The sequence below is a fragment of the Onychostoma macrolepis genome, chromosome 03 (assembly GCF_012432095.1).
Source record: "Onychostoma macrolepis isolate SWU-2019 chromosome 03, ASM1243209v1, whole genome shotgun sequence".
In the NCBI taxonomy this organism is placed as follows: Eukaryota; Metazoa; Chordata; class Actinopteri; order Cypriniformes; family Cyprinidae; genus Onychostoma; species Onychostoma macrolepis.
Genome location: NC_081157.1, coordinates 52,266,297 through 52,287,861, shown reverse-complemented (window position 1 = coordinate 52,287,861; position 21,565 = coordinate 52,266,297). Strand labels below are relative to the sequence as shown.

The 21,565-nt window shown below is 36.1% G+C and overlaps 2 protein-coding genes across 6 annotated transcripts in view; one reads left to right on the top strand and one right to left on the bottom strand.

Moving 5' to 3' along the window:
• LOC131536508 (gastrula zinc finger protein XlCGF57.1-like) overlaps nucleotides 1-21,565 on the bottom strand; it is an 84,223-nt gene that overhangs the window by 39,467 nt on the left and 23,191 nt on the right. The window lies entirely within an intron of this gene.
• LOC131536520 (zinc finger protein 271-like) lies at nucleotides 3,020-21,194 on the top strand. 3 transcript variants are annotated; one of them, XR_009269992.1, is made up of 3 exons: nucleotides 3,020-3,590; nucleotides 6,820-7,025; nucleotides 9,461-9,572. XR_009269992.1 is itself a non-coding variant. In XM_058769511.1 (3 exons), exons 2-3 carry the CDS (start codon nucleotides 6,968-6,970, stop codon nucleotides 20,303-20,305), a joined length of 1,266 nt encoding a protein of 421 aa, XP_058625494.1. In that variant the 5' UTR covers nucleotides 3,020-3,590; nucleotides 6,820-6,967; the 3' UTR covers nucleotides 20,306-21,194. The 3 variants fall into 3 exon arrangements, 2 of the variants coding, with proteins under 2 accessions (XP_058625494.1, XP_058625495.1); XM_058769511.1 differs by lacking the exon at nucleotides 9,461-9,572 and adding an exon at nucleotides 19,098-21,194; XM_058769512.1 differs by lacking the exon at nucleotides 3,020-3,590 and adding an exon at nucleotides 19,098-21,194 and having other exon boundaries at nucleotides 7,000-7,025.

Below are 21,565 nucleotides of genomic sequence, written 5' to 3'. Positions count from 1 at the left end.
CTGTAGTGTAAATAGGCACATTTATTATGAACCATCTGATTTACACCCCATATATATATATATATATATATATATATATATATATTTGGGGTGTAAATCAGATGGTTCGTAATATATATATATATATATACACACACACACACACACACACACACAACTTGCTACATCTGCTGATTTTTTTAGTCTGATTAAAAAAAAGTCTTACACCTCTTGGGTGGCCTTAGGGTGTGTATTAGGGCACGAATTTTAATTTTTGGGTGAGCTATTCCTTAAGTGTTGTGAATGTGTTTGCTATTATCAGTCTATTATCAGGCTGTTATATTAGGGTACTACTCATTACACACCATTCATTTTATTGTTATTGTCTATTCTGCAAGTGATATACCATATTCTACTTGTTGTTATTCATCAGTTATTATTATTGTATTTTATATACTGTAATTACAGTATTAAATATACATCCTATTATTTATATATATATATATATATATATATATATATATATATATATATATATATATATAAGTCAAGTCAAGTCACCTTTATTTATATAGCGCTTTTACAATACAGATTGTGTCAAAGCACTTAACAGTATCAAATTGGAGGATAGAGTGTCAGTAATGTATAATGATAAGATTAAACACTCAATTTTCAGTTAAAGGCATTTCATTATTGAATTCAGAGATGTCATTGTCTAGCTCAGTTTAGTTTAAATAGTATCTGTGCAATCAAATCGGCGATAATCGCTAGAAATTAAGTGTCCCCAATATATATATATATATATAACTATATGCTGTACCCTATTATCAATCTTATGCTATTATATTATTGTATTACTTATTACTTTTTTTATTGAATGTTATTCTTACAGTTATACTACTGTACATATATTATTTAGTATTACATCTTATTTTATACTATATTACAAATATATTTGCTGAAGTGTTGTTGTACCAAATCAGATGTGTATTTTCATAAAGAATATCTTTGTTATTGTCTGTTTTGGAGTATGTACCTGTAAATAATTGCATCATTTTAGTGCTATAAAAATATATAAAGGAGCCTGCCAGTGTGATTTGCATTTGTCTGTTTATTCCATTTCTCAATTTTGGTAAATTATTACTTAAGATAGGCGTTTGTTTTTCCCAGTATTTCAAAGGAAACGAGGTATGTTCTGACCTGAAGCACAAGAAAAGCTAAAATGGTGAGGTTAAACACAGAAAAGACTTTTTGAGAAAATTTAATTTACACAAGTATGAGCTTTTGCAATTCCTTATTAAATAAATTTAACTATCGAGATTTTAAGCAACTGGAGATTTTTTGTACACCACGTAGATCATAAACCACTAATATCAGTTGATTAAAAACAAACGTTGTCATTTTTATCCAGAAAAACCGCAGCTCTCCCTGTTCGTTGCATTTGTTCACAGGGAACTCTTGCCCGCACCAATATGGCGGACGCGTTGACGTATCGCAGCAACGGACCGAAGCGGCCAATGAGGCGTCTAGGTATTTATATGTCTATGCCCGCAGCAGCAACGCTCAAATCTGCTGCGTTACGGAAAGAGAAGAGGGACAAAATAGTACATCTGCAATACCATTAACAGCCACAGGAGGGGAGCCTTCGAACACCAACAAATACAAACAAATCCCTTATTTTATGAAATTCACACATTTACTCTTTAAATTAAATGTTCTTTATAACCCTGTTACACGTGCTTAAAGCCACATTAAAATTAAATGTTTACGGCCACATGAAGCTGTTAGAAAGCATAGATTGGATAAAATAATATTTTGTGTACCCATCCGAACAAAATTCTGAAATGTGGTACTTTATTCACTAAAATAAGTTTAATCTTACCATATCTAAAATCTCGCTCACTCTGCTGTTATATAATCAGGGCCGTACCCACCATTAAGGTCCCCGAGGTCCAGACCTTGGTATTTTTCCAATAATAGAAGTTGTAAAATAATTACCTTATTAATTATGCTTTGGTGCTACAAGGATAAAAAGCCAAGACAACAGATCATCTCATCTGAGATGCCTCAGCGGTAGGGGTGTGCGATATATAGTCTGCGATAATACCGTAATTGTTGTTTTAACAATGTGCAATTTGACATTATCGAGTATTTTGCAAAAAACATTCAAAACACCCCGACAGAGCGCACGCATACATTACGTGAAGTCTGTGTGCACATTTAGAGTGCGTTCTTTCACTGCGTGATTCAGTCTAATGAAATGCATTTAGAATGATCACAAATGAAGGATAAGGGGGCAGAAAATGTATATTTATATCACTTCATATAGTTAATCAATTTCATATGAAGAGTGCCATTTTTCTCCAAAATTACCATGAGTACAAATGTGATATTGATTTTTTTTTTTAACAACAGCTCAATAAACAATAAGTTAATTAAGAGACTTAAGTTTTAGACACCATATTGCCTGTTTTTGCTCTATTTCGCCAACAAAAATCACTCCAAACAGCCACAGCACTGTTTTGCGTCTCTGACCAACATGACGGTGACTCGTTCCTGAATCAACCGTTTAAATGATTCGGTTCAGTCGCAATGACTGACTTATTAACAGTGATTTGCTGCCACCTACTGGTGATTTTAATTTCACATTTCGACTTTCTCGAAAGTTTTAAATCATTTCAAATATTAATATCTCAAAACATTATTTATGCATTTGTAATTGCCGGTTAAATGCATTTATGTCCTGCATTAAACTGTATAAATACATCTAAATGCAACTTCAGATGACTCTTGTGTTGATTTAATTTGCTTGGTATCAGCCCAAATGTCTTATTCTTATTCTAAACTGATTAAATGTAAGAATTTGACTCAAAAGATAATAGACACTTTTAGAAAAAATTAGACTCATTTCTATCAGTGTGAATAAAAAAAAAAAAAAAAAAAAAAAAAAGGTTTAATCATTTTAGACACCTGATTTTACTGAAGGCTACCAGAATAATTATAACTTTTTATTAAATTCATAAACAAACTTTTTCTTCTCTATTTTCCAGTTTGTAGCATGGATCATTCATTGCAACATTTAATCTGATTTTCATGCTTAATCTGTTGATAAATCTCGAAAAATAATTGATGCTACTACTGCCCACTGACTTGGTCTTAAACCTATATTATTATCCAATTTTAGAGCCTTAAAATGCACACATGTAGGTCAGGAAAATCACAATTTTCTTGGGGTAGCATGCACCCGAAGACCCCCCTAACAATCTACATTTTGGGACCTCGGTAGATTAAAAAGTTGTTGGGAGCGCGGTGGTGGTGACGTTGAAGGCGAGTCCTGGTGCTGCAGTTTGTTTATAGCCTAAGTTTAGCTTTTTAGTTCTCTTTAGTTAGGCTTCAAAATTCGTCAAAGTTATATTATCTTGATGGACAAAACGTGTAAATTTCATGAACTATGATTTTTTGCGATAATCCAAAAGCCTTGTCGTCTCGGGTATTCTTTGCAGATGGAGGGGGCGGGGCTTGTGAGCGCTCGAGACGCTGTGCTTCACTCTGCAGCGCTCGTGAGGATCACTCGGTGTGCGCATGCGCGAGAGACTGAGTTTACGGTGAGGGTGAGTCCTCTTTTTCTTCTCTTTCTTATCTATTATTTGCTTTTTGGTGTCGTGCATGGATTATTTTGGGTAATGAAGTTTGAGGGCAGCAGGAATGTGAGGTAAATGTCAGCTTCTCGTATGAATAGCGCTGGAGTGATTTACTTAAGTAACGTGTGTGTTCAGTGAAGAAAGGAGACTTTTACTCCAGAAATGCCCTTAAAAACGATCATATTGTGTCTAATGTTCCTCCGTTCATAAAAGATCTGTTGAATACGGAGTTGTTCAGGACAAATTGTTTCACAAATGAGGAAAATAAATCCACCTTTACTTAAACATGTAGCTCCTAGTTAGACACTTACTGAAGTGAGCTACAACATTTTGGTGAATTAATGCTACAATTTTTATTTATTTATTTCCGCTATAGAGAGGTAAATTTCTTATTTTGCCTATATATCTATTTTTATTTTTTTATTTTATTTTATTTAGTACTGCCCTTCAGAAGCTACAGAAGATAGTTACATGTTTCACCGAAGTCAAAATAAGGTACATTTACCCTGATCTTCAAATTTAAAAAGTTTTCTTAATGCATGGTTTTTTTCTTCTGGAGCATCAGTGAGCGTTTGATCCTTCTGTAATAGTTATATATGAGTCCCTCAGCTGTCCTCAGTGTGAAAAGATGGATCTCAAAATCATACAGTCATTGTTGGAAAGGGTTCAAATACACAAAAAATGCTGGAAAACCAAAGAATTTGTGGGATTTTTCTGAAGAACAGCAGGCAGTTTAACTGTTCTGGACAAACAAGGGACAAAACACAGCTGTGGATCATTCAGGTAACAACACGGTATTAAGAATCAAGGGGATGTAAACTTTTGAACGGGGTCATTTTTATAAATTCAACTATTAATATCTCTTGTGGACTATATGTAAACACTTTTTTTATGTGAAATACCTTATTCAGGTCAGTACTACATAAAATAATAACATGCACTTTGTATGATCCCATGTGTATGTGCTCTCATAGAAAACAATGTGTGTGAATTTTAAAGACGTGGAGCGGAGCAGCACTGTGCTTCTTGTCCAGTATATGACCACATTAAGGCTGGAATTAGGGATGGGTACCGAGAACCGGTATTTTTTTGGACCGGTACGTAATTGGTTCAATACCGGACTACCGGTAAGCTTCAGGACAAACGATACTGTTATCGATACTTACTTCAATGTTAATGACGAATTAGAAGCTGCTGCTTGTAATTAATGGCCGTCGTTTGCTCGATGTGCGTGTGATATCCGTGCACGTGTTTGCGTGCAATCAGTGAAACGTTCGAAAGTGTGGGCTCACGTTACAAAACTAAGCGATACCAGTGTCAGATGCAATATATGCAGTAGTGTAATAGTGAACAAAGGAGGCAACACCAGTAATATAATGAAACATTTACTAACAGAACACAACATCTGTCTCAAGCAATGCACTGTATTTACTATGTCTCCCGGCTCCAGCTCCAACTGCAACTCCCGAGACACATTCACATCAAATCTTGATTCAGCGGTAGAGTTACATTCACGAGACACTGCACTTATGTACAAATGTACACTATTTGTGTGTGCTTTAGTTTAAAGCCTTGCTGGTTAAACATTTCATTCACGTGCTTTTCTGACATCAGAGCGCTTACACCAGCGTGCGTACGCTAAAAGGCCGGTCAAACAGCACATGATTACTTTATCTTAGTTATCATCTGATTGCGCTAATACTGTCAAAACACACAAGGTTTACATATAAACACAGTTAGTTATGTCTAAAGTGAAAGTAAACCGAGAGAAACAGATGCGTGCAGCTCTTGAAGGGACAGAATGCTGCTGATTTTCATTAAAGGGATAGTCAGGGCCGGTTCTAGACATTTAGAGGCCCTTGGCAAAATTCATGTTGGAGGCCCCCCACACCCAGTAAAAATAACTTGAAACAAATGTGATTCCTAACCTTTTTATTTATACAACATTTCATTTTAAATTTGTATACTTTTACTAAGAAACAGTCAAAAATTTGGACATTACTATTTTAATGTTTTCGAAAGAAGTCACTTATGATCATCAAGCCTGCATTTATTTGATCAGAAATACAGAAATAAATATAATATTGTGAAACTTTAAATAATGGTGTTCTATTTTTACCATACTTTAAAATATCTATTTCTGTGAGTCATAGCTGAATTTTCAGCATCATTTTAACACATCCTTGTGAATAAATGTAGGCCTATTCATTTCTTTTAAAAAAATACTGACCCATTGAATTGCAAACTTTTGAGCGGTATTGTTACAAAAGATTTCTATTTTAAATAAATGCTGTTATTTTTATTTTTCTATTGCACAATATTATTGTTTTTTGTTTTCTGTATTTTTGATCAAATAAATGTATAGCTTGATGAGCACCGGCCTTGGGTATAGTTCAACCAAAAATTAATATTCTGTCATTATTTACTCGGTCATGTTGTACCAAACCTGTATTCATTTTTATTCTTGTCTTGAACACAAAAGAAGATATTTTGAAGAATGTGGGTAACCAAACAGTTGCTGGTCCCCACTGACTTTGATAGAAAAAAAAAAAAAATGGAAGTCAGTGGGGACCAGCAATTGTTTGGTTACCCACATTCTTCAAAATATCTTCTTTTGTGTTGAAGACAAGAATAAAAATTAATACATTCTTCAAAATAATTTTTATGTTTAACTGAAGAAAGAAACTCATTCAGGTTTAAAACAACTTGCGAGTGAGTAAATGATTACCATTTTCATTTATGGGTGAACTATTCCTTTAAATGTTAATAAAATATAACACAAAGAGATAAATATCTCCCTGCTCCTGACTGAAGAACTTTAATACACTTGCAAAAGTTCAGCAGTAATGAAATAACTTGAAATTTTCAACAACTTTTCACATCATATCTTTTTGCACCAAATAGTATTGATAACAGTATCGATAAGCGGTATCGATTAAAATGTAAACGATACCCATCCCTAGCTGGAATAGCCTCTTGTTTGTTGAGGTGGAACTGACACAGATGACTTTTAGGAGAAGACACTGTAAGCTTGGCTGGTAGTTTGCTTTTTCCACCGACGAGGATAGAGGAGAGCGCCACGGTTCAAGAGTCACGGTTCACTGCTGTAATATAATATAGTAATGTAATGATTTACAAAGAGACAACACCTAATGCCTCATTAATTTGTTTATTTTGGCAAATCTGCTTTTCCACACAGAAATTAATATTCAGTGAAGCTCCTCCCACAACAATCACACATTCAGTAATTCACCAATAAATGCTGGAATATTCCCATCCGTTTACGAGTGAAGACGAGCATCAGAGCATCAGGAAGAGCTGAGTTTATTAAAGAGGACAGAGAGAAGATGAGAGATCCAGAACCCTGCAGAATCAAACACACTGAAGATACTGAACAACAAACAGGTTGGTGACTATTCTTCATTAATAATGCTGATGGTTATAAAGCTTCAGGCAGTTCTATATTTTGGCTTGTTGTAACAGGAAAAATCTCTAGAGCTGTTGAATAATTTTGCATCAAATAATAAGGAACACTTCCTACCCAGATAGCATGCGGATGTGGGCCACTTAAGGCAATGATACGGCACTGCTGGCAATCTTATGGCCCGTACAAAATAGTGGTCGACCGATATGGGTTTTTTGACAGCCGATATAATTGTATTTATTTTAATTAATATTTAATAAATTAGAAATTATTTGAAAATGGATTGAAAAATAAATGTGTAAAATAAACATACTTATACTTTAGAACAGTCCAATTCCAGTCCTGGGGACCCCCTGCTCTGCACTGGATGGCTGTGTTCGAAATGGCATACTTGCTTACTGCTTACTGCCCAGTACACAGTGCATACTGCCTACTGTTTTTTAAAGAATAGTGTGTGAAACAGTATATAATAAGCAACATATGTTTCAGAGGAGTATGCTTAATTGTCACATGACAAACACAAACATTAATTCAGCACGGCTGTCAAGGTTGTTACCTTACAAACAAATGTGCTAACTATTCTTTTTACAAAGGCTTGTTATAAGGCTTCATATTAGTAAACAATGCTATATTGCCCAATTGAACTAACTCATAATTGAAGAACTGTACATAGGCTATTGGACTGAACTGAATAACACTGAGCTGTCTTTAACTGAACATTGATATTTTTGGCAGTTACACTAATTGGAAAAAGTGATATATTCTAGTTACACTAAGTGCAACTAATGATAAATTCTGTTTACACTAAAATAGCAGCATTTTCTTTAGCAACAAGTGTGTAAATAGTAGTTAGGTGGCAGATATTTATACTTCAGTACTGTAGTACATTATAAAACAGTGTGCAATAAGTTATTGAGCATAAATTATCATACATTTTATTTGATGAACGCCACTTTATTGGGACAAAAACCTACCTACAGCTAAACAGTGGTATTATTAACGAGTCACTTAATTTCCACTTTTCAAATATTTACTTAATTTTTTATTGAAAACAAATGCCTTTCTGATCTGGTATGTGATGGGAAAAGGAGTTGCACGAGATTGACGAAAGGCAGACTCGAACTCGGGTCGTTCGCATCAACAGCATCCGTTTCACGTCGTTTACTCACTGGACCACTGATACTATAGTAATACACGTGTCTTCTGCAGTGCTGTTTATCGCAGTCAGGCATTGGTGGGCGGAGTTAAAGGAACACTCCACTTTTTTTTGAAATAGGCTCATTCTCCAACTCCCCCAGAGTTAATAAGTTGAGTTTTACCGTTTTTGAATCCATTCAGCCGATCTCCGGGTCTGGCGATAGCACTTTTAGCATAGCTTAGCATAGATAATTGAATCCTATTAGACCAGTAGCATCGCGTTCAAAAATGACCAAAGAGTTTCGATAGTTTTCCTATTTAAAACTTGACTCTTCTGTAGTTATATTGTGTACTAAGACCGGCAGAAAATAAAAAGTTGTGATTTTCTAGGCCGATATGATTAGGAACTATACTCCCAGTCCGGCGTAATAATCAAGGAACTTTGACGCGGCAGCAGGCGCAGTGATACTACGCAGCGCCTGAAAGTAGTCCCCAGCTTTATTATAACCAGGTACCTGGCTGGGGACTACTTTCAGGCGCCGCGTATCACTGCGCCTGCCGCGCCATGTTACGGCAGCAAAGTTCCTTGATTATTACGCCAGAATGAGAGTATAGTTCCTAGCAAAATCGGATTAGAAAAAAATCGCAACTTCTCATTTTCCGCCGGTCTTAGTACACGATATAACTACAGAAGAGTCAAGTTTTAAATAGGAAAACTATCGAAACTCTTTGGTCATTTTTGAACGCGATGCTACTGGTCTAATAGGATTCAATGATCTATGCTAAGCTATGCTAAAAGTGCTATCGCCAGATCCGGAGATCGGCTGAATGGATTCAAAAACGGTAAAACTCAACTTATTAACTCTGGGGGAGTTGGAGAATGAGCCTATTTCCAAAAAAAGTGGAGTGTTCCTTTAATGTAAAAAGCCTCGGCTAACAAATTGGTCTATTTCTCATTAGAGTAAATACATTCCATTTCTTTTTAGAGCTGCTTGACAGCAGAATTTAATTATGTTTGCATAATTGAAATATTAACTTTATTTATATATTATATTACTGCAATATTAATATTACTATTTAATATCTTTGAAACAATGTATAAAGCGCTACAGAGATAAAGGTGACGTGATTTGACTTGATCGGAAAAGTGCCGTAGAGATTAAAGTACAATTTATGTCCTACTAATGATATTGTTTTTACATGCACAGCGATGGTTTGTAGTTTGATGTATATACGTACATATACAAGTCTTTGATTTATAACTATTCCCTGCCTCCAGTTCACTCACGCGTTTGAAGATGAAACGTCACATGGAACGCTTTGCTTTCTGGGAAACAGTATCCCACGCAGTGTCTTCAGATGCATACATCAAATTTCAGCAAATGTAGCAGGTAATCCGGGCATTCCATGCATACAGAAAATTCACATACTATTCACAGTATACACACAGCGTACTGCAATATAGTAGGAGTTGTATGATAGTATACCATTCGGAACACAGCTTCTGTACTGATTTCAGTGTACTTGAGTTATATTTAGCAGATTTTGGCAAATATAGTAGGTCATCCGGGCATTCCATGCATACAGAAAATTTGCATACTATGCGCAGCATACATACTGGATACTGCAGAAATAGTAAGAGTAGTATGATAGTATGGCATTTCGAACACAGCCAATGTCTCCCTTATTTAACACACCTAAATGAGATCATCAGCTTGTTTGGGGAGAGAGCCATGAACTGAACTAATGAGCTGATGATCTCAATCAGGTGTGTTAAATAAGGGAGACATGCAAAATGTGCAGAGCGGGGGTCCCCAGGACTGGAATTGAGAACCCCTGCTTTAGAAGACAAAGTATTTTTCACAAATAGATAAATATTTAATAAAAATATAATTAAAAAGGAAGTAAACACTATAACCAACAGGGCACTCAGTATTCTAGGACGTTTGTGTGCATTGTGCATCATATTTTACATACAGCACACAGTGAAAATTACATGAATATGACAGTGGGCAAAAGCATAAAGCGCAGCATAATTTGAAATCACGAGTTTAAAGTTTGTCGATCGCACGTCTCCAGTGAAGCAGAACTCTCCTCCTGTCTGCTCACTGTGTCATTAGTTGACCCTGTTATGATCACTGTGTGCAAACTTTTTTCCTACCACATGACAAGCTGCTTGACAATTGCTGATTTTTGCAGTGCAAATTTTGTTTGTGATGAAAATAACAGTACGTTTTTTCATCAGTTATTTTACCTACGGATCGATGTGTTTCTCACATACTCTGATTGTGAGTAACTGCTGCTGTCATGACTGATCTGTTTCAGAACCAGCCCCTATAAAAATAATCTGGCTACGGGCACGGGCCAGATATTATTGCTGGCGGGCCAGTTTTGGCCCGCGGGCCACCTGTTGCCCTCTGTGTACTGTCCTAAACAGTACTTGAGACCGTTTTGGCAAAGATATTTACATTTAGTCATTTAGCAGATGCTATTATCCAAAGCGACTTAGAAATGAGGACAATAGAAGCAATCAAAACCAACAAAAGACCAACATCATGCAAGTGCTATGACAAGTATTGGTTAGCCTAACGCAGTGCAATGCAATGTAGGTTTTTTTTTTTTTTTTTTTTTTTTAAGAAAACCAGTAGATAGAATATAGAAAAAAATAAATCTAGGGTTAGTTTTTTCAAAAAAAGCCAGCAGTTAGAGAATAATTATGCAATTGATAGAGGGTCAAGTGTGTGTGGTTTTTTTTTTTTTTTTTTTTATGAAAAGAAGACAGATAAAATAGAATTAGAATAGAGAGTTCTAGAGTTAGAGGGTCAAATAAAGATGAAAGAGATGTGTTTTTAGCCATTTCTTGTAGATGGCAAAGGATTCAGCTGCTCGGATTGAGTTGGACAGGTCATTCCACCAGGTGGGAACAGTTAAAGAAGTCTGTGAAGGTGATTTTGTGCCTCTGGGATGGCACAAAAATGCATCGTTCACTTGCAGAACGCAAGCTCCTAGAGGGCACATAGGTCTGAAGTACTGAATTTAGGTAAAGGGGTGCAGAGCCAGAGGTGGTTTTGTAGGCAAACATTAATGCCTTGAATTTAATGCGAGCAGCTATTGGTAGCCAGTGCAAATTGATGAACAAAGGTGTGACATGCATTCTTTTCGGCTCATTATAGATTAATCTTGCATTGGCATTTTTGATTAATTGTAGAGGTTTGATGGAATTGGCTGAAGACTTGCCAAGAGAGCATTGAACAAGGAGTTGTGAAGCATGTTCCGAAAGAAAGGGCCTGAGCTTCCTAATATTGTTTAAAGCAAATCTGCAGTACCGGGCAGTTTTAGCAACAAGGTCAGAGAAATTCAGCTTATCAATCACAACTCCAAGGTTTCTGGTTGTTTTTGAAGTTGATGAGCCTAACTAGAAGGTGAAATTGTGATGAAGTGATGGGTTTGCTGAAACTACAAGCAGTTTTGTCTTAGCTAGGTTGAGTTGAAGGTGATGGTCCTTCATCCAGCAAGAAATGTCTGTTAGACATGCTGAGATGCGAGCAGCTATCGTTCAATCATCAGGATGGAATGAGAGGTAGAGTTGAGTGTCATCAGCATAGCAGTGATATGATAAGCCATGTTTCTGAATGACAGAACCTAGTGATGCCATGTAGACAGAGAAGAGAAGTGGTCCAAGAACTGAGCCCTGAGGCGCCCTAGAAGCTAGATGTTGTGACTTGGATACCTCACTGCTCCAAGATACCTTGAAGGACCTTTCTGAGAGGTAAGACTCAAACCACTGGAGTGCGTTTCCTGATATGCCCTTTGTCAATAGGGTTGACAGGAGGATCTGGTGATTAACCTTATCAAAAGCAGCCGACAGATCCAGCAAGATAAGTGATGAAGACTGGGAAGCCGCTCTTGCAAGTCTTAGGGCTTCAACAACTGAGAGCAAGACAGTTTCGGTTGACTGTCCACTTCTGAAGCCAGATTGGTTCCTGTCCAGGAGGTTGTTTTGTGTGAGAAAGGCAGAGACTTGGTTGAACCCAATTCGTTCAAGTGTTTTTGCAATGAAAGGTAGAAGGAAAACTGGTCTATAGGTCCCTAAAAGAGTTGGTTTAAGAGTGGGTTTCTTAAGAAGTGGGGTTATACGAGCCTGTTTAAATGCTGAGGGAAAAACTCCAGTGTGAAGGAATGTGTTAACGATGTGAGTGAGTGCAGGTACAACTGCAGGAGAAATGGCTTGAAGGAGGTGAGATGGAATAGGATCAAGCGGACAAGTAGTAGGATGACTGGAAAGGATGAGTTTAGAGACTTCTGCCTCAGAGAGTGGAGAGAAGAATGTGAACGAGTGTATGTTTGTTGGTAAGATGCGTTTGACCGTTTGTGGTGTGGAGAATTGTGCAGTGAGGTTTGTAATTCTATTAATGAAGAATGTGGCAAAGTCGTCAGTTGTTAGAGTTGATGAAGTAGGGGCAGAAGGAGGACAAAGGAAGGAGGAAAATGTTTAAAGAGCATGCAAGAGTTAGGCAAATTGTTAATTTTGTCATGATAGTATGTCCTTTTAGCAGTGGAGACATTAGCAGAGAAGTCAGAGAGGAGTGATCGATATAAATTAAGGTCAGTAGGATTTTGTGATTTGCACCATACCCTTTCTGCAGCCCTGAGCTTAGAACAATGTTCGCGGAGAACGTCAGACAGCCAAGGGGCAGAAGGGGTGGTACAGGCTAGCCTGGAAGATAAGGGGCAGAAAGTATCTAAACAAGACTGTTTCTGTTCAGAGTGGAACAGAAAGTATTAGTAGCACTGTTAGAGATGATAACTGTTTAGGGGGGAGGAAGTGTATGTGTTGTGTCAGGTGTGTGTGTTGTCAATCATATTGAGGTTAAGAGTGAGGAGGAAGTGATCCGAGGTGTGCAGTGGAACTGTAGGTTTGTAAGTATGTAACCGTTTATAGAAAAAATCCACTAAATATTGGACTAAAGTCGCGCTCGTGTGTGTGAGACACGGGTGCTGATGGCAGGGGGTGGTGGATATTGTGGCGGGCCGCCACAAATAAATCAATGTGTGGGAAATGCTGTGAGTCTAAAGTGGCCCACATATGATGGCATAAATGTGGCCCAGTTATCCTAAAACATATTTGGGCCAGTTTTGGCAAAGATATGGCACAGGGAGCACTGGCTAATGTGGTTGTGAGTCTAAAGTGGCCCGCATATGATGCCACAAATGTGGTCCAGTTATCCTAAAACATATTTGGGCCAGTTTTGGCAGACATATGAGCACTGGCTAAAGTGGCTGTGAGCCTAACTTATCCCACATTTGACATGGCAAATATGCCACATATATTATAAAGCAGATGAGGGCCACTTCTGGTTTGGATGTTGCACTTGACATTGGCTAATTGAAATGGAAGTTTGACATTGTAAATATGGCTCAATAGAATTTGGCTACTTTTAGTAGGATTCAACACAGTTAACTGATGCAGGATGATCTGGATATGAGTCTTAAGAAGGCTACATAGCCACCCAGAAAGCAACCAGTGTTGACTATGTTGCTGTCTAGGCAGCAATTTATTTTTCCAAACATGCTTTTAATGGCATTTTTTATATGTGTATTGTGCATCATAAAAACAGAAGTGCACTTATATGCACTTAGTAGTTTCCCTTGTTGTGTTAGTTTTATTATTCTGTTCAGGTGTGCCTAGTTAATTATCCTTGTTTGCTCTGAGTACTTAAGTTCCTGCATGTTCACTTTGAGTTTGTTTGGTCTTACGTCTACATGTCTTAAATGTTGCTGTGTTTGGATTTACCCTTGTTGGGTTAAAGACTTATGATATGTAACCTTTCATCTTTGTTGTGTGCTCTTTAATACAGCATAGCCGTGACCCTTACAGACTTATTGTAGAGTCTGAGTGAGAAGCATTTAGGTTCAAACTTGTGAAAGACTTATTTTAAAGTATTGGAATGTGTCTTTGAATATTTATCTGTGACAATTTGAATTGCTGCTTGTGCAAAACCTGGGTCAGGATGTTTTTACCAAGTAGGACACATTTCTGGAACTTATTTGAACATTTAGGGAGAACATTTTTAAATGTATCTTAAAAATTTGTTGAGTATTGTTGATGCATAACTCACTTAAGGCTTAGTGTGGCCAAAATTATGTATATTTATGGCTTATTTGGTTCATTATTAGCTAAAATGTGGCTGTGCAGTGGCCTGCTTGTGGACCACTGCCAAAATGCCACCATTCCATGCAGCATGTGGACCACATGAGGAATATGGGGAAGATCAGGGTTAGAATAAAAATCAACTGTGGCCCACATTAGGGCTAGTTTTGGTTTATTTGGTTGGTTTACATGCAGCAATGCTAAGGTTTACTTGAGGCCCAAATCTGGCAAACAGGACCTGACTGCCTAAATGCCATTATTCCACATGGTATGTGGGCCGGAGCAAAGTGTTGGATCTGGGCCAGAATTAACATAAATGTGGCCCAGATTTGGGCCAGTTCTGCTTTATTTTTAATTATTTATTGTCACGGTTGTCATGCGGCCTTCCTATGGCTTGCTTGCAGGGCTCTGAACCGGTTCAAGGAACGAAAACGATAACTGGAAACAAACAAAATTTTGACTGGAACAGAACCAGAAACAGAAATGAAATCAAATTTTATAGTTCCGAGCAGAATCGAAAATTTGAAATGGCCATTAACCGGTTAATAACATTTATTTTTTATCGTTCCATATAATATTTGAAATTTGCTGTCAACCAATCAGGAATTCAAGTGGTACGGCCTATGCAAATGTGACGCTGATGCATCCAGCGAGTGAAATGTGAACTCTTCACAGGTAAGTCACAATGGCAATGCACCGGAGTATAGTTTGTCCGAGGATAGTGTAAGATGGATTCAACAGATATTACGTACCTGCAGTGCTTCTGAGAACGGAGAAAACAGAATAAAACTATACTTACATAAAAAGGAATATATATGCCTATACACTAAATATATTTAACTTAAATCATTGCCAGATTAATGAAACGAAAGAAGAAAATATACTGATTTAGGCCTACGGTTCATTTTGACGTGTTCCAAAGTTCTCAGAAAGGAAAACAAGATGGCAGAAATTAGTTTTCTTTATTTTGCAAAAGCTTGACAGTTTTGAATGATATCTTGCATCTGTATAACCAACCAGCATTGGTTTGGCCATATCGCGCTGGCGCCTCACATGCACAAAGACACAACATATTTTTGCGACATTGCAGCCTGTTCATTATCAAAATAAAATACAGTTAAAGAAATGTATGAAAAGTTACAGTGATCCATTGTCCGATCTGTTGCGTTCAGCGTGACCACCGCCTCACTGTGCTGATAGGCTAGCTGATGTGAAGGATGATGTTTTACGTCGATGAAATTAACAAAGCCTATAATAAATAATATTTTAGCATCCAGATACGTCGCGAGTATGGAAACCTTTGGATTCGTGCCGAATGAGAGAGGTAGGCATCAGTTTCACCTTTAATTTGTTTTTGGATTGACGTTTTTATAGTCTATAGGCTACATCCTTAAGTTTAGATGGTTTGTTGTGGAGAGAAACTAATAACTGTGTTTATAATGTTTGTAAACATTTTGATTTACTGCCATTTTAGCTTGCATCATTTCTGAATGTAATAGCCTAATAAAATGTGACACGACTTAGCCTGTTTTTTGTTTGTTTTTCTCAAAACGCAATTTTATAAGCTACAAGTAGCGTTATTTTTAACAATGATGTCTTTAAAGCATTAATAGATTTTCTTTTGTTTAGTAGCCTACATTTAGGCAAATCTAGAAAAGATAATGCTGGCTGTGACTAAGCGCAGCAGGTTAAGATACCATCTCTTCCTGTTTTTTTCTTTCTTTTTCTTTTTGTGTAAAGAAAACACTGTACTTTATTAGGCTATTATTATTATTATTATTATAGGCAAAGACAATTTAAAAAAATAACGTTATTAACCATTATTTTTACTACTCGAACCAGTTTCGGAACGGTAATAATACAGAGGAACGCAGGAACAGAACCGTTAAAATATCGATTCTGCTCGGAGTGAACCTATTGACTTACTTATTTATTTTTTTCTTTTCAAGCCCTGCTTGCTTGTGGCCCAGATTTTGCAAACAGGAGTGGACCGCCCAAGTGGCACCATTATTCACAGTATGTGGGCCAGAGCAAGGTGTTGGATCTGGGCTGGATCTGGGACAGAATTAAAATCAATGTGGCCAAGATTTGGGCCAGTTCTGCTTTATTTGGTTTATTCATGGCTGACATTGGGACTTCCTTTGGCTTACTTGTGGCCCAAATTTGGCAAACAGGAGCTGACGGCCCAAGTGCCATCATTCCACATGGTCTGATCTGAATTTCACGTGGGCCTCAGGAATTTTGCTATCTGGGTATGAATGTGGTACTTATTTTTTCAACAAAATGTATGTTAGATTGAGTCTCCATGCCATATAGTTAAGATCCAGTCCTTGATGCCAGATCCTGTCAGAAAATATTCCTTTTATTTTCTGGTGTGTGAACAAATAGTCAGCAGGGTAGTTGATACCCAAAACCCATTAACATCAAGTCTTGTCTGGTACCAAAACTGTATTAACAGTCTTTTATCAACCAAGAAGTTGACTGAGCAAAGCCAGAGAAGAGTAGAAGCAGGAGACGAAGTGATGATGATAAAAAGGAGAAAAGTTTGCGGTGCTGCTCTGCTTACTGTCTTTACCGGGAAAACAGTTATAATAGTGCCAAACGCGACACCTGCTGGCAGAGAATGAATCGGTTAACAGGTTAAACTAGTGCGCATACGAGTGCCGCCTTTCACTGCACAATTCTATTAAAATGCATTTAGAATGATCACATAATTTAAAATGTATAGCCTATATTTATATCATGTCATATAGTTAATATCACATGAAGAGTGCTGTTTTTTTTCTCCAAAAGTCAGCATGATTACAAATGTGATGTTTATTGAACTGTTGCATAAAATCAATGTCAATATTAAGAGATTTACATTTTAGACACCATATTTCCTGCTTTTGCTCTATTTCGATAGCAAAAATCATTCCAAACACAGCCACGGCACTGTTTTTGCGTCTCCGAGCAACATGCAGTGTTTTGTTCCTGAATGAACCGTTTAAATGATTCGGTTCAATCGCAATGACTCCCTTATTAACAGTGAATTGCTGCCACCTACTGGGGGTTTTAATTTCACATTTAAAGTATCTTCATTTAAAAAAATAATTTCAAACATCAGTTTTTAACGGTTTATGTTTCAAATCTCAAAACATCATTTATCCATTTGTAACGGCGCAGGTTAACATTCTGTGTCCTTCCAAGCTGCATTAAACAGTGTGTAAATACATCTGAATGCCTCTTCAGATGCATTGCAAAGATACATTTTGTTGATACTGATTTAATTTGCTTGGTAATAGCCGAAATGCAAGAATTTGACTCAAAAGATGATGCACACTTTTTCGAAAAAAATGGCTTAAAGGTAAAAAATACCCATAAAACTGACCACACATAATATGAAGAATATAAAAAAAATTCAGGAGTCCGCTGTCCACGGTAATCTTTAAAATGCCAGCACAATAACACACTCAGCAAAATATTGTCTCATTATCGATAAAATATATATAATTTTTGTCAATATTGCACACCCCTAATTCATGTTATTTAATTTATATAATAATTTTATTGATAATTGTTTAAATCAATATAATAATTAATACTTTTGACTTATCCATTTTCTTAAAAATGGTTTATAGGCTGAAATGTAAAATTGATCATTTTTTGGTTTTTGTGAAAACTTGTATCTGAATTATAAATTATGCTTTTTACAGTCATTTTACAGTTTAATATGTGGTATTGATTTTATTTGTGCAGGTCTTAAAAAAGGTCTTAAAAAGTCTTAAATTTGAGCTTAAAAATCCTGCAGAAACCCTGTTTTACCAAACACAACACCATCCCATAATAAACCTTGAGTTCCATACATTCCCTCTTATCTATTTACAAAACAGTTAATGAAACCTCACAATCATCAGATTAAACAATGAAAATACATAAGCAAGGAAAATAATAAGTATAAAATATAAAAAACATCATAAAATAATAAATGAATGATCAAATAATAAAATTATATAAATGGTAAATGATAAAAAAAATAAATTAATACATTACATAAATGACTAATGGTTATAAATGATTGTATGAATAAATTATTATAAATTAATAAAAACAAGAAAATAAAAACATAACATATGGTCGCTCTCTTGATGCAACACACAGTTTGTATTTGTGTATCCTCAGATCCTTCATGTAGTTGATCAAACATATTTAGTAGTTCTGCATATAGAAACATGAGATTTGTGCCTATAATGTTTTAAAACTAATCATTTGAAGATCAGTGTGCGTCTTTCATGGGAAGTTTCAGGGACGTATAATGGTAACACTTTACAATAAGGTGTCATTTGTTAACATTAGTTAATGTATTAACTAACATGAACAAACAATGAAGAATGCATTTATTACACTATTTATTAATCTTTGTTAATGTTAGTTAATGAAAATACAGTTCATTTTTTATTCATGTTAGTTCACAATGCATTAACTAATGTTAACAAACACAACTCGTGATTTTAATAATGCATGAAATTAACATTAACTACAATTAATAAATGGTGTAGAAGTATTGTTCATTCTTAGTTCATGTTTACTAATGTTGTTAACTAATGAACCTTATTGTAAAGTGTTACCCGTATAATTTATAAAACTGCCATCAAAATTATCAATTTTGTGTTGCAATTATCTACTTCCTGCTCTTATATCAGGGTTAACTTTTATGTCCTTTAACTTTTCTGTTTTGTTTTTTTAATGAGTTACTGACAAATGTACTGTTTTACTTTTGTTTCAGAGTTGATTGAAGATAATGAAGAGAAAGAAGAATTGAGTGAATCTGAGGAGAAAAATCACGTCAGAAGTGGAGAAAAACCCAAACAGAAGGATTTAAAGAAAAAAAGGCCCAAGAAATCTTTCACCTGCACTCAGTGTGGAAAGAGTTTTGCATACAAATGTTATCTTGAGAATCACATGAGAGTTCACACTGGAGAGAAACCGTTCACTTGTGATCAGTGCGGGAAGAATTTCTCACAATCATCAAGCCTTAAGCATCACATGAACATCCACACTAGAGAGAAACCGTACTCATGTGATCAATGTGACAAAACATTTTTGTGTGCTTCAAACCTGAAAAAACACCTGACAATTCATACAAAGGAGAAGCCATATTCATGTCATTTGTGTGGAAAGAGTTTTTCATTACTACAAAGTTTGAAATTACATCAGAAAATACACACTGGTGTGAGAGAGTACATGTGCTTTGAGTGTGAGAAGACTTTTACTACAGCGAGCCATTTAAAACTGCATGAGAGGATTCACACTGGAGAGAAACCTTACAAGTGTTCACACTGTGACAAGAGATTCAATCGGTCATCATGTCTGAAAACACATGAGAGGATTCACACTGGAGAGAAACCATACGCATGTGATCAGTGCGGGAAGAGTTTCAGAATAAAAGAAGACCTTACGACACATATGAGAGTTCATACTGGAGAGAGACCGTTCACTTGTGATCAGTGCGGGAAGAGTTTCATACGCTCATCAACCCTTAAGAATCACATGAACATTCACACTGGAGAGAAACCTTACACATGTGATCAATGCAGCAAAACATTTTTGAGAGCTTCAGACCTGAAGAAACACCTGACAGTTCATACAAAGGAGAAGCCACATTCATGTCATTTGTGTGGAAAGAGTTTTTCATTACTGCAAACTTTGAAAGAACATCAGAAAATACACACTGCTGTGAGAGAGTACATGTGCTTTGAGTGTGAAAAGACTTTTACTTCAGCAAAGTGTTTAAAACTGCATGAGATGATTCACACTGGAGAGAAACCTTACAAGTGTTCACACTGTGACAAGAGATTCAGTCAGTCATCAAATCTGAAAACACATGAGAGGATCCACACTGGAGAGAAACCGTATCACTGCACTGCATGCGGGGAGTGTTTCAATAATTCATCTGTTCTACACAGGCATGCAAAAAACTATCACAGTAAGTAGATCATCTTCAGATCCAGCACTTTCAGGTCTGATGCTGCGTCCTCACCAAAAACACAATAATGCATCAAGCAATAAAATATCATCTGGACAAATCTGTCATAAGTGACATTAACAAGAAATATCTAAAGTTTTCACAGTGAATAAAGTTCATCTTCAAAACCAGCAGATTCAGCTGAGATTCAGATCAACTCAAAGATGGAGGTCATCCTCAAAGAACAATGTCCAAAAGTTTTATTGTATATCATTTTGCTTCATGATATAAATTATATCATTGTGCTTTCTTATGGGTTACATTTTATGTTCAATATGTTTAATAAGCAGGATTGGAAGAATAGTAACACCATTAAAACCTTACAGATATCCATCCATACTTGTAAGTCAGTAGGAGAGAGATCCAGCTCATTCGTTTTCACTTTTACTTAGCTTGTTTTTGTATTTGCTGATTAAATATAATTATTGATTAAATATTACCTTTTTTATGAATACATTCTCTACTTTTAATATTTTATCAACAACTTTTTTTGTCTGCTGATTGTATTTGAATCAGAAAAAAGTAATTTTGTCATTTTAGTTTTAATATCTAAAAGCTATGAAGTATTATAATTGCTTTTAAATTTCTCAATAAAGCTTTTATTTGCCTAATAAACTATATTTTACTCCACACATGAGTGATATTGAATGAGTTTGTCTACATTAGCCACCCTTCTTCTTCTTCTTGTTCTTCTAGCGGTGGGCAGATCGATCCTAATATTGATAGTATCGATATGAATGTTGATATTGGTATCGGATCAATACGAGCCTGATGAGATCAATACTTTAGGTTAATATTCTCTCCTCAGCTCTTAATACATTACTTCTTTTTCAACAAAGAGAAGATATGTCTGTGTGTGTATATATACCGCTCCTTTCACATCTCGTATTAGAGCTGCACGATTCTGGATAAATTGAGAATCCCATTTTTTTTTTTTTTTTTTGTCTTAAATAGAGATCACGATTCTGAACTAAACAAAATGATGTGACAATATTTTTTTTTTTGCTGCAGTCAATTCAAAAATAATTCTGTCAGGACAACTATTGTCAAGGATAACTGACAATTAGCATAAAATTTGGATTGGCGGTATGGTTCTGTTCTGGGCAAGAACTCTCTGCGCATCCATGCAGCCTAGCATTGATAAGAGCAGGGAGAGCAGCGATAACCCCTCAGGGTAAACCAAACACAACCAACATAAATGTATTGCAGATATATTTGAGGTTGAATAA